Here is a 12,881-nt window from a genome sequence, read left to right as displayed (position 1 = left end):
GATAAACAGGACACTCTTTAAAATAAAGTCTGGTTTATTTAAACAAATCACATTGTTGTAATAGAAAAACAGAAAACACTGATGACTGCAAAGGCACACATTCTCCCATTTAGTGCTCATTGTGAACAAAAGTACAAAACTAACCCTGAGCAACAAAATGCCATTACAAGAAAACTCATCTCAGTGGTAAAACGTGATTCCTATATTCATATTATACAATTTTTAATGAAAATTCCTTTTGCCATAATTAACATTAAAATACAACTACTTGAAAAACTGTGCTGCTGGACAAGCCTTAGAAAGATAAAAATGACCTACCCTATTTGGGCAATTACAATTAGAATGTTTTAAATTTTCAAATGTTTGTAATGCAGTACACAGAGATTAAAAATAGTTCAGCATTTAGGAATCATTAAAGTACCTGCAGTTACACAGAGAGCTAATCAGCCAATACATTCATACAGCAAAGCATGTATAGAAACGATTACTGAAGAGGACGTGGATCAGCTACTTTAACACACAGTGATTAGTGGTGACTCAGTGCAATTTCCAACCTCGGCACAGTGTAGAACCAGCGTAGGCATTAATATGGCTGCTTTTTGATGAAGCGTGTGAACATGGCGTAGGAAGCAATGGGTTTGTCAGTGGGAACCATGTGACCCGATCCCTGAAAAAGAACAAAGATTTAAACAAACTGTAAAATTGCACAATATAGGACTAGTTTGGTATGCTTTTATAGATGAGTGGGCAGCATTATTTAGACAGAAATGAGCATTTCTAGTGCAGTGACAAGTCACCATTGACATATTGTAGTCGTGTAGTAGTTGGAATGGTAGGATCTCACATGCAGTAGCTGTAAATAGGGACACTTCTAAGACACCTGGCATGTTTGTATCTTCAAAGTGTTTTAAAAAAATGCTGCAGTCAGTTATGTATTTATTTTATTTATTAGGATTTTAACATCACATTTTACACACTTTGGTTACATTTATGACAGAAACGGTAGTTACTCATTACACAAGATTAATCATCTCAAGTTTAATGTCAAACACCTCACTTGCATGTCTTTGGACTGTGGGAGGAAACCGGAGCTCCCAGAGGAAAGTCACGCAGACACGGGGAGAACATGCAAACTCCACACAGAAAGGACCCGGACCGCCACACCTGGGGATCGAACCCAGGACCTTCTTGCTGTGAGGCGACGGTGCTACCCACTGAGCCACCATGTCACCCCTGACAATTAAGTATCTTCAATTCATCTCACTTGCATGTCTTTGGACTGTGGAAGGAAACCGAAACTGGCGGAGGAAACCCACCCAGACACGGGGAGAACATGCAAACCACACAGAAAGGACCTGGATCCATCCACCTGGGAATCGAACCCAGGACCTCCTTGCTGTGAGGAGACTCACCGAGCTACTCACCGAGTTATGGTGCCACCCCTGGATTGTCAGTTAAATAGCTTATAAATGTTTCCCAATCCACCTTAAAAGTCCTTAACATTGTAGTCTCCAAGAACCAGTGTTTAGCACAAAATCAGGCTATTGTGTCAATATGGTGTTAAAATAAACAAATGCTCCAAAAAATCTATACATTCCTAAACTGGCTAAATAATTGTGATTTAATATTCTATTTTACTGATTACCACAGCTCATGCTTTGTAGCTTGAAAATCATTCTTACCTTTACTGTAAGGAAGGCCAGGTTGGAAAACTCCTTAACAAAACCACCAATTTGCTGAGTCTCTCCATTGTAGTAGAGCCACGGCCTGCGCTGAACTTGGACCTGCCACAGAATCATTTACCACATTTAGCGCATCTGTGGGACCACAGTGGATTTGCTACAAATACATAAAGCAAAAACTTACCTCCTGCTGAAGTGACTCAACAAACCACTCGTCACCGAGGAAATTGCAGGCCATGTCCACATCTCCATTATACACCAGCACACGGTATTTCTAAAAAGATGACATGCTATTAAAGCCAAAGCACATTAAAGATGCAGCTAATTTCTCAAACAAGAAAAATAAATTACACAGGAGTAGGCTGCAACTACCAATCTGTACCACTCATCTGAATCAGGTTAATGTCCATAGTTTAAGTCAGGGGTGCCCACACATTTGTAGCTTGAGATCTACCATCAGTCGACAGGTCATCGCGATCAACTTTTTAAGGTTGGCCTCATCATTTTTCAAAAAAGCTTTGAGGCTTTTTTAAATGTGCTAAATGGTGTTAGCCAGATTTATGTAGTCTGGATAATAGCTGCTGATGCCAATTCTCAAGCAGGCTTTCACGTGTTCATCAGTAAGGGTGGACCGATATTTGGACCTAATTATTTTCATGTGGGAAAAGACTGATTCACACATGTAGGTTGATCCGAAAATGCTGTCAAATATGTGGCACATATTCTTATGTTTGGATATTTTTCCTCAGCCAGCAAGTTCCAAAATTGTCCAGCTGAGGACATTCATAAGAAGGACAGATTATAGGGTTTAAAATTTCTATATGCAACATGAGATCTGAAAATTCTCAGTCAGCTTCCTACACGTATGAACGAAACAGTCGTCTTCGCAGTGGTCTTGCCCAAATTGAACCGTTTTTGGTTTTTTTGTGCTTGGTTCCGCACTTACAAAAGGAAAAATGCAAAAAAATGGCACAAACTGACTACTGATGAATGAAAACTTTCTAGATTTGCAGTGCTTTAGGCGGGCTGAGGCATAGCTATGGTAACAAACCACAAATTAAAGAAAGTGGCCACATTTTGTCAATCACGTTGACCTGTTTGAATGAGACGCGATTTACCTCACCCCTGGTTTAAGTGCATATTTAAAAACACTGATGGATAAACCTTAGGTATTAATAGCTACAAAAACAAGTCCAGGCTTGTCCTCTGGAGTCCCTTTCACACATTTTCCCAGACATTTTTACAGATAATGATTAGTGAATGTGTAAAAGACAGCAATTACAGAGCATTTGAAACTCTGTCAATCATTGGGAGACAAAATAATAGCACTCTTTACTTCAGGGACAGGATCTTAATGTGACAAAGCAATCCTTACAATATGTCTATTTAGTCTCAGTGTAATTATTCTAACTACAGGCATTCAGTGAAGGCTTTTATCCAAAGCAACTTACAATTGTGACTGTGCAAGCCCCAACTGCTTTCATTTTGTTCAGACTGTGTGGAAAAAAAGCTTTAACAAAAGAAGGCTGGTGACTTAACAGCTATAAATACTGTAATTTCCAAGTAGAATTCCTTCCTCAGGTCTTCGTTTCTGTTCCTTATTTACCATCCTGGAGAAAACAATGTACATGTAAAACCTTATAAATGCTTCTCACTACTTGCCAACCTAACCAGGTATCCCAGACCTGCTCTCTGCTTGATAAATATTGCTTTTTCCAAGCCCTGCTTATGGTCTTAACAACGGTTGGGTAGCATACTGTCTCTACTCACCAATGCTGAGAGCAGCTTCAGGTACTGCTTCTTCACATCCATGAAAATACGGTCGTAGTTGAGATTCACCTCAGCACTGCAGATGAAACAGAAACACAGACAATTTAATATTACAAATTCAGAAGTGGGTTACACTGTATTTATGCTTATAACGACACATACCATCACCTCAGTTAAAATGCTTTAAGATGGGGAATCTTGATCATTTCTACACATTCTTTAGTAACGTTCGACTATTACACCCACTAGATTAAATTAAATAATTGTTGTAAATTTGCTCAATAAAGATTTAGGTTATTTGGTACCCAACATGACCTTTGATGACGTCACAAGATTTTATTTACCAAACCAGCCAGCTTGAAAGCAAAAATGTTAAAAGATGAATGTCTGGACAAACAGTAATCTTGCAAATTCAAAAATGTCCCTGTCAACTTGATTTTACTTCACAAAAATAATGCAATTTATTTTTTCATAACACTTAATGTAATCTGTAATAAATTCTAATTTATTAACAAACCCCATTTCTAGTTGGGATGCAAGATCAAGAATCTTTGATTCGTTTATTCATTTGTTCCTATTTATGAATTTTCTTTCGCTGCTGAGGACCCCGACTGCGTACAGGGAAGGTATTGTCGCCTGCCCCACGCCCCCTCCAACGCGTGTGCAGTCTCTCTACCCCTTCTTTTTCGCCTGTGCCTTGGTGGATTCGCACATGAGACCAGATATCCGACATAGAAAGACAATCACTCATCTCCATGCTCCCCCACTTCTGCAGAGGCTAACCAGGGTCCTTGCACAGCATCTGAAGACCCCGCTCACTTATTAGTCTGGTGTTTTACCCACCCTGCAGACTTGATAAGCAATTTTTTTGTCTGCTGCAGGCACTTCCTGCTAGAGAGCGCCTAGCCGACCACTTGGGTGCCAATTCGTTCATTCTTTTGAACCAACTGAGAAAAGTACAAACAAAGTATTTCGGATGGTTTTACAGATGGTCACCCATGTTCGAGTTGTTTTCAGCCTTACCATTCACAAAACTGAGATTTCTCCACATTTAATTTTTTATAAATATTATGTATGGTAGATGTAAATTTGCAATGTTGCACTAAGAATTTTTTTTACAATTCACTCAAAGTTTGGCACACAGTGGTAAGCCTTCTTTGCTCAAGTGCTCAGTCATAATTGACTGTTTTAAAACCTTTCACAATGAACAGGTAAGTTAAATATTCTGAAACCTTTACACACTTTTTTTTGCTCCGTTTACTTTGTTACAGCCATTTTGATACACACACCATAGGTTGTTGACCTACCTACAGATCTCCCAATCAAGTGCTTTAGGCGAGATGTGAAGGGCAGTTTTGACGTAGGGGTCGTTCAGGTACGTAGCAGATGGGGTGGAGTTGACACAAGGAGGATCAAGTTTCACTGACTTGACAGCCAAGCTAATACCACGCAGTTTCTGCAATAAATGATTGACCATTTACCATGAAATCACTCAGTAGCATTGAAATGTACACCAATCAGACATAACATTATGACCACCTTCCTAATATTGTGTTAGTCCCACTTTTGATGCACTGTGTATTCTGACATCTTTCTATCAGAACCAGCATTAACTTTTTCAGCAATTTGAGCTACAGTAGCTCATCTGTTGGATTGGACCACATGGGCCAGCTTTTGCTCCCCACATGCATCAGTGAGCCTTGGCTGCCCATGACCCTGTCACCGGTTTACCACTGTTCCTTCCTTGGACCACTTTTGATACATACTGACCACTGCAACAGCCACACAGTTGCAGTTTTAGAGATGCTCTGACCCAGTCATCTAGCCATCACAATTTGGCCCTTGTCAAACTTGCTCAAAACCTTAAGCTTGCCCATTTTTCTTGCTTCGAACACATCAACTTTGAGGATAAAATGTTCACTTGCTGCCTAATATATCCCACCAACTAACAGGTGGCGTGATTAAGTGTATGTAGTGCTGTACATATCGTAATCAATAAGCTTGTTTACCTGGTTCCATGAATGAGACCACCTGTGGTTAATGAAGTTGTTGCCAAAGTCACGAATCACTAGCCGCCCATTTTCAATACTACATTTGGGAAGATGAGAGGGAAAACAAAATTATGATGTGCTGGATTAACACAAACAGTATTAGTTTGGAGCTGCTCTAAAATTGTGAATACATTATTCTGTTAGTGGTTTAGGATATTACTGTATATCAGAAGTAAGCACACATTTTTTGGGACACCTACTGAATGTGACACTCAAGCCATGTAAAGCTACCTAAATAAACATTCAGATTGTATGTACAATGTTTATATCAGAAATTAATATTAACATCAGAATTTCTCACATTTGTTCACTTTAAGATGTATTTACAAGATGATGTTTTAAATGAAATAGTTTTGTTTGGGAGGCTCTAAATGATTCCACCATCCTGACTGAGCACCCACATTCTCACCTTGATGTACCAGGGACCCCACCAGCACAGTCTGCATACAGATTATAAATGTTCAAACCAGAATTGTAGACAATTTGCTGCACCTGTGACACCTACAAATGAACACATCAAATATGGTTCAGACTTTCAAATAAAAGTCTTGCAGATATTTGGAAGAGTAAACGTTGTTTAGACTTACTGCAGTTGTACAATTTGGATCAGCATTATTATAGAAGTTACACTGGTCATCTTTGCAACAGTATTTCTGCAGGGTCGCCCATAAACTGAAAAAGACATAAATGACCGATTTATTCTCACAGATGGCTAAATCTGTTCAAGAAGTTAAAAATTCCATCATCAATTAATAGTAAGTGTTCATTTATTTTCATTTCCATGTTTTACCACTGCTTTATCCTGATTATGGTGAGTTTCCTCCAGAATTACTGGGTGTAATGCAGTAACTCACCTCTAACATGTGAGTTAGACATAGACATAACCCTCTTATCCCTCTATCATGTTTGTATATAGACACCTGACTGATAAGGCTTCTGGGGATTCAAACATTGGATCCCAGCAGAAGTGGGTTAGTGAAATTTAGCACAGTGCCACAAGAACGCTTGACTAAATGTTACATATAATAATGAAACAGGTCAGGTGATAAAATCCAATGGCCCAACAGTCAGAGTTGGGGAAAATCTAAGTTGATTCCTTACTTCCTTCCTATGCTGACCGAGTTTGTGGAAACATGTGTTTAGTGGTCATTTAGTAAAAAAAAAAAAAACCTTTTTATATAATTATCAGTTCACAATTCATTGGGATGTTACATTAACATTAAATATTCAACGTTCAGAAATTGTACTAAAAAATACAAACCTTACGCCAATCAGTCCATGGTAATTTGCAAAATAGACAAGAGAATTGTCATTTAATTCATAGCTGGCCAAGCCATTTCCAACAGCTATACCCTGTTGAAAAATAAACCCACACACAGATAGATACATTTTAGATGTGCATGTGTTTAGACACCAAGACAACACCAAGAAAAATTCCTGAAGCTGTAGTACACAGCCTTTGCTATTAATCAAGCAGTATTTAAGTCAGCAAACAGAGCACAGTGTTAAATATAACCATGTATAAATGTGAGAAAACTAAATAATAAAAAGACAAAACTGTCAGGAAAACATCTGTCTCATCTATCACACATCACAGACTAATGCCACAAACCTGAGTTTACTGATTATTTACTTGCTGCCATTAAAATACATTTTATGGAAAAACAGTAAAATAATGTAAAATAAAGCCACAAAATAACCTTGCTTAAAGTATTTCTACCAGAAATCTTCAGATCCCAAGCATAATGCAATGCAGCTTAAGACAATTTAAACCAGTTCAGCTCTCCACTACAAACCTGCAGGTTAATGGCACTGTCCTCCATAACTACTTCGGCAAGGGTGGGAATGTAAATGCCCCCATAGCTTTCACCAGTGAGAAAAAATTCATTCTTGCTGTATTCCGGGAAGAGGCGGAAAAATTCCTTCAGAGCCAAGTAGTTATTTATGGCAACCTAGATTAAAAAAAGTAAAAAAATCAAATTAGTAATTTTATTGTAGAATACATACACAATCCATTAATTTAGTCATTTTTGAGTTATTACAAACCTCACTGTCGTTGGTTGCATATTTCTGGTCATCGGAGAAAGAAAAGCCGACACCTGCTGGTGACTCCAGGTATAGCACGTTGGCAATCTGAAACGTGTTTATAGATTTAATATAAATAATATGAATTTTAATGTTATTCAACAAGTCATTTTTTAATTATTATAATACAATATAAAACACAATTGTCAGCTAGCTGTGATAAAAGTACCCATTTAACTTTTGTTGTTTTTATAGGTCTCTACAATAATTATGGCACTTTTAATTATAAATAATGTGTATTAACAAGGACTTGTGACCATAATCAGGCAGTATGGGAGAGAAGGGGGAAAACCCACAACAAACCATTTCCACTCTTAGGGCTAAAAAAAAAAAAATCTAGCCAACACTAATTGTTTAAAACATTGATCAAATTACATCATATTCATGTATGGTTTACATGACTATTCTAATTTAGACATGGCCATAAGGGCCCTGCAATTTTTAAGACTCCTGTACTAAATGTGTTTACCTTGTAAAAACTAAATTCTACCAAATGCATTAAACAGATTTTGCTTTGTACCAGTTAGTCCATATCAAGCATTTCTAGTATTCATTTCCTTATTTGAATAATAGTTATGCAACACATCTGAAGAACAGAACCTTAAAATGCTCACTCCTAACTGTTACTCAATGCTAAATTAAAACTTACTTAGGAAATGACACTTGCTAGTTTAAGAAAATGGTTTTTATAATGCTTTATATAACTAAATTGTGATAATGGCATATTTCAGCCATAACCATTATAAATAATTTCAATAAAGGCTGTTTTTGGACAGTGGTAGCCTAGAGTTTAGAGATTTGAGCTATCAATTGAAGGTTGAATCCCAGCTCTGCCATGCAGCCATTGTTGGGCCCTTGAGCTATACCTCTAGGCTCCAGGGGCACCATACTACAAACAAGCTAAAATCTGCACACTCTTTACCCTAGTTGGTGACATACATCACTCTACATATAACAAGAATACTGTGAAATCCATACCATATTCCAAGAATAAGGATTGTACTCCAAATGAACACCATCATCTTGGATCTGCAAAAGACAAGCAACTATTTACCGCTTAATCAACTATTTTAAAGCTTAATATTTTTATAATTTTTAAAAAGTCATTAATAAGAGTTGTACAATACATTGTATACTTTTAAATGATGAGCTAAGGCATTTAAAATGGTGGTAGAATTTTAAACAAGCTCTTAACCAGCAGTTAAATGCACTTCTTTTTATAATAATTAAAAGGTTTAGTTATTAAATTTAGTAAATATATAGGAGATAGTACATGTATTTAAACGGTGGTATGTTTTGAGCAAGGCATGCTGTCTTTAAAGTTGTCAAAAAAAAGAAGTCACAGACTGACACGTTAACATGGAAACAAACTTGTACACGAACTCCCCCTTGTGGAACCTTTATGTTACATCTTGTAAGACCACAGTGGGACAAGTAAGACACATTGCTTATGTTGCCTGGGTCACATAAATGTGGGTCAATTGAAAAAAGTTTGAAAAACCCTGAAGTAGTCTAGAGGGTGAAATTAGGTCCCTGCTATTAAAAAGCAACAGAGCACATGCACTTATAAAATCTACACATTACAGTAAAACTTGTGTTTAGAAAACCTGCAAAAGGTAATAATGTGAGGAGGTCAATATGTTCCTCTGCAACCCCTTTAAGGCACACTTAGTAAACCAAATATATGACTAATAACCATGGGTTTGCATTTCATACATCATGCGACTACCGGGAAGTTGTGCTATAGTAGTCATAATGAAAGAAAAAGCCAAAGTTCAGTTCTCACCAAGAAAGGCCCGTGTTCTGTTAGTAGACCATCCAGGGAACTGCAGCCTGGTCCACCGTTTAACCACAACACCACTGGACTGTTAGCTGGGTCTTTCTGAGACTCCACAAACCTAAAGCAAGTTTACATCGTCACGTTCATTTAAGGTTGTTTAGGTACCTTTTATCACTAAGAATTGTTTAATTCCAGACATTATGAAGTCGACTTCAGTTGCAAAACATTGGAGATTCGAATCAAAAGAATCGGTTCCACAAAAATCCCTTACGTCTACAGTGAAACCGACTCTAAAGCCAAGGGGTCGACTCCCAGTTACTCATTTAAAGACCCGGAAAATGAACATCTAACATATAAACCCCAAAAAATAACACATCTTTCAATAAACCGAATGATGTTTAACATTAATAATTTACAAACAGAAAAATGTTATAACGTAGGTATGAATAAACAAACCAGTAATGGAGATGTTTGTTCTTTGCCACATTGAAATAGCCGGAGTACTGTTTAAAGCCGGGCTGTTTCGAAAGTCCAGGGAGAGACTTGATCTCATCCGCTTCTGGAGCTCCCAACACTCCCAGTGCTCCCAACAGTAAGCACGCCAACACTGAATACATCTGCAACAACAACACAATGAATGTCCATGTTGTAGTTTAGAACCTTGTTACAGTGTTAGGCTACAACAACACAAAACTTCCCACATCAGGAAGTAAAACTAGCAAGTTTAATCTCATAAATAAAAGCTGGTATAAAAAAACTACATATTAAATTAAGTCTAGTTTCGGTAAACCAGTAGAACACGTGTAAGTTAGGTGAAAATATCAACACATTTCACATGAAACAATGAATTCTCTCCCACCTTGCCAGAAGCTAACAGACCACAGTGTGTACACTGCGGCATAAGTAGAGCTGCAGCCTCATGTGACTTCAATCTCGTGACCAAGTCACATTGCAGACAAACAGCAACAAAATAAAAGTTCTTTATACATTTTTAAACTACATTTTAAAACTAACATGTTTATTTGATGTATGTAAATATATAAAATAATTAAAATATTTTTTGCACTTTTTATAAGCTAATTTATATTTTATCTTTAGTTTTTCATGTTCTTAATTTTTTATTCTCTCTGGTTTTAATTTCATGTTCTTATAATTGTAACTATATTTACAAAAAAAAGCATTTCTGAGGTTCTAGATCTCAGGAATGTTTTAATGCTTTTAATCTTTCTTTATGTGAAGCACTTTGAATTGCCACTGTGTATGAAAGGTGCTATACAAATAAACTGGCCTTGCCTTGCCTTGAGCCCCGGTTCTGGACTGCTTTGCTTGGGGGGGGCAGTAAAACCTAATGAGGGGGCATGTTGATAGTCATGTTTTTGAAGCCAGAAATATATTCAAGGCTTGATTTGTGCATGAATGATGACAGCCAAGCTATTGATACTGGCTTAAAGTGATGTATGAGGTAAAGAAATAAAAATGCATGTTTTCGAACTTAAAATCCAATGATCCAATGAAAAAATACATGTTGATTATGTAAATGGTGAAAAAAGATTATCTAATTGTATTTCATTTTAATACGCCCCCTTAATTAAATTGCCATTAGTTCATTAGCCTAACCGCTAACGGCTAATAAAATAATTTAAGCAACACCTATGTAAGAGGTAAGTAACATTAAAGCAACGAAAAACCACAGTTAAGCAAATATTACCATGTGGAAGTCAGTTTAAACTCAGAAGAGTGTTTACCAGTATACCTGCCTCTCGCTCACACTAACAGAACATATACTGCCGAACTGAACTGTTTGGGGCAGTCTGCCGATTTTTATATGACTCAAAGAGCCAATCAGGAATAAGCAAGGAAATATCTTCACACTGTAAAACAAAATGCATTTTTGTGATTGGTTCAGAGATAATTTTAAAAATAGCCGTTGCTTGCATTGTGCTTGGGGGGGCAAAGACACAATTTGGGGGGGCAATGCCCCCCTCAGCCCCCCCCCTAGCGCCGGTCCTGCTTGCCTTGCCTTTTGCATTATGTAAGCTTAATTAAGTCATTCGTTTTACTTATCACTACATCCTTGGCAGTGCCACTGTGGATCTAGTGCCCTCTATAAACACCAGAGACCGTGATACAAGCAAAGCAATAATACACACTAGAAAGGGCCACAATCTAGCACCTGGGAGCAGTTTTCAGAAGCCACTTCAATTTTTTGCATGTTTGTGAACCATGGTATATAAAATTAATATGTAGAGATGTATTTAAAATATCTAAAATAAAATAAAAAAACAGGCTTCTGCTTGCTTTATTAACTTAAATTTGTTTTAATCCAGGTTAAAATCTTCTCTTTTCTTGTGCCTATGATTGAGCTCTAAATTTTGCACTCTAGAGTACTGCACTTTAGCTTTATTTTAAAACCTGTATATTTATGTTTCTTATTGCACATTTTATAAACTAATTTATATTTTATTTTTTAGGTTTTCAATGTTCTTTATTTTTTATTCTCTCTGGTTTTAATTTCATGTTCTTTTAATTGTAACTATATTTGCAAAAAGCATTTCTGAGGTTCTAGATTTTAGGAATGTTTTAATGCTTTTAATTCTTTTTTTATGTGAAGCACTTTGAATTGCCACTGTGTATGAAAGGTGCTATACAAATAAACTTGCATTGCCTTGCATTATGTAAGCTTAATTAAGTCATTAGTTTTACTTATCACTACATCCTTGGCAGGGCCCTCTATAAACACCAGGGACCGTGATACAAGCAAAGCAGAAATACACACGAGAAAGGGCCACAATCTGGCTCTGGGTACACACCTGAGAGCAGATTTCAGAGACCACCTCAATTTTTTTTTGCATGTTTGTGAACAAAGGTACCCGGACAAAATGCACATAAACACAGGTAGAATAATAATTCCTCACAGGCAGTAGACAGAGGCAAAGATCAAACGCAGGTTCAGGTAGAACAATAATTCCTCACAGACAGTAAACAGAGGCAAAGATCAAACTCAGTGCCACAGTTCTCTATGAACTAAGTCATGAGAGTGTATGTTAAACATAGACAAACAGTGTCAGTGTCAGTCAGAAGCCTAAATACAAATAGTGTTGCATCAGGAACAGCAACAGATGTAAAAACTGTGTCAGATATGCAGACCAGAATGATCCATAAATACAATAGCAACCCCTAAATACAGGAGCAGCTTAAAGGAAAAAGGGAAAGGATAAAAGATCAGCAAAAGAACGGCGTTTCTTTACTAATAGGGATAAATGGTATTTATTAAATGCATGACATTTGTTAAATGTATGTACAGCCACAAAAATATAACTTGGTGCAAGTTGCACAAAACCTGGACCTCTAAGCAATGATAAAAGTAACATGGATTATATATTCCCTATATCTAAAAAAAATGTTTGGAGAAAGCGAAAGAAAGCAGCCAAAGTCTGCATCTATGTAAAATGTTCAATTTTGTAGCAATTTATTGTTTCATCTAAAGGGCCAATCTTTTCCTTACTGTCCTCT

The 12,881-nt window shown here is 37.0% G+C and overlaps 1 protein-coding gene across 1 annotated transcript; it reads right to left on the bottom strand.

Annotated features, from left to right (window-relative positions):
* Nucleotides 1–16: 16 nt before the first annotated feature.
* Nucleotides 17–10,269, bottom strand: ctsa (cathepsin A). Its single transcript, XM_062997499.1, has 15 exons — nucleotides 10,228–10,269; nucleotides 9,825–9,985; nucleotides 9,375–9,486; nucleotides 8,567–8,617; nucleotides 7,550–7,636; nucleotides 7,300–7,455; nucleotides 6,765–6,856; nucleotides 6,091–6,175; nucleotides 5,913–6,004; nucleotides 5,462–5,540; nucleotides 4,760–4,908; nucleotides 3,453–3,528; nucleotides 1,867–1,956; nucleotides 1,683–1,784; nucleotides 17–667 (listed from the first exon to the last, which is right to left on the bottom strand). The coding sequence occupies exons 1-15, from the start codon at nucleotides 10,267–10,269 to the stop codon at nucleotides 584–586; spliced, it is 1,458 nt and encodes a 485-aa protein (XP_062853569.1). The 3' UTR covers nucleotides 17–583.
* Nucleotides 10,270–12,881: the final 2,612 nt, after the last annotated feature.

This window comes from Trichomycterus rosablanca, chromosome 6, assembly GCF_030014385.1.
Source record: "Trichomycterus rosablanca isolate fTriRos1 chromosome 6, fTriRos1.hap1, whole genome shotgun sequence".
Classification (NCBI taxonomy): domain Eukaryota; kingdom Metazoa; phylum Chordata; class Actinopteri; order Siluriformes; family Trichomycteridae; genus Trichomycterus; species Trichomycterus rosablanca.
The sequence above is the reverse complement of the archived record's forward strand: the minus strand, read 5'-3'. Positions and strand labels throughout refer to the sequence as shown.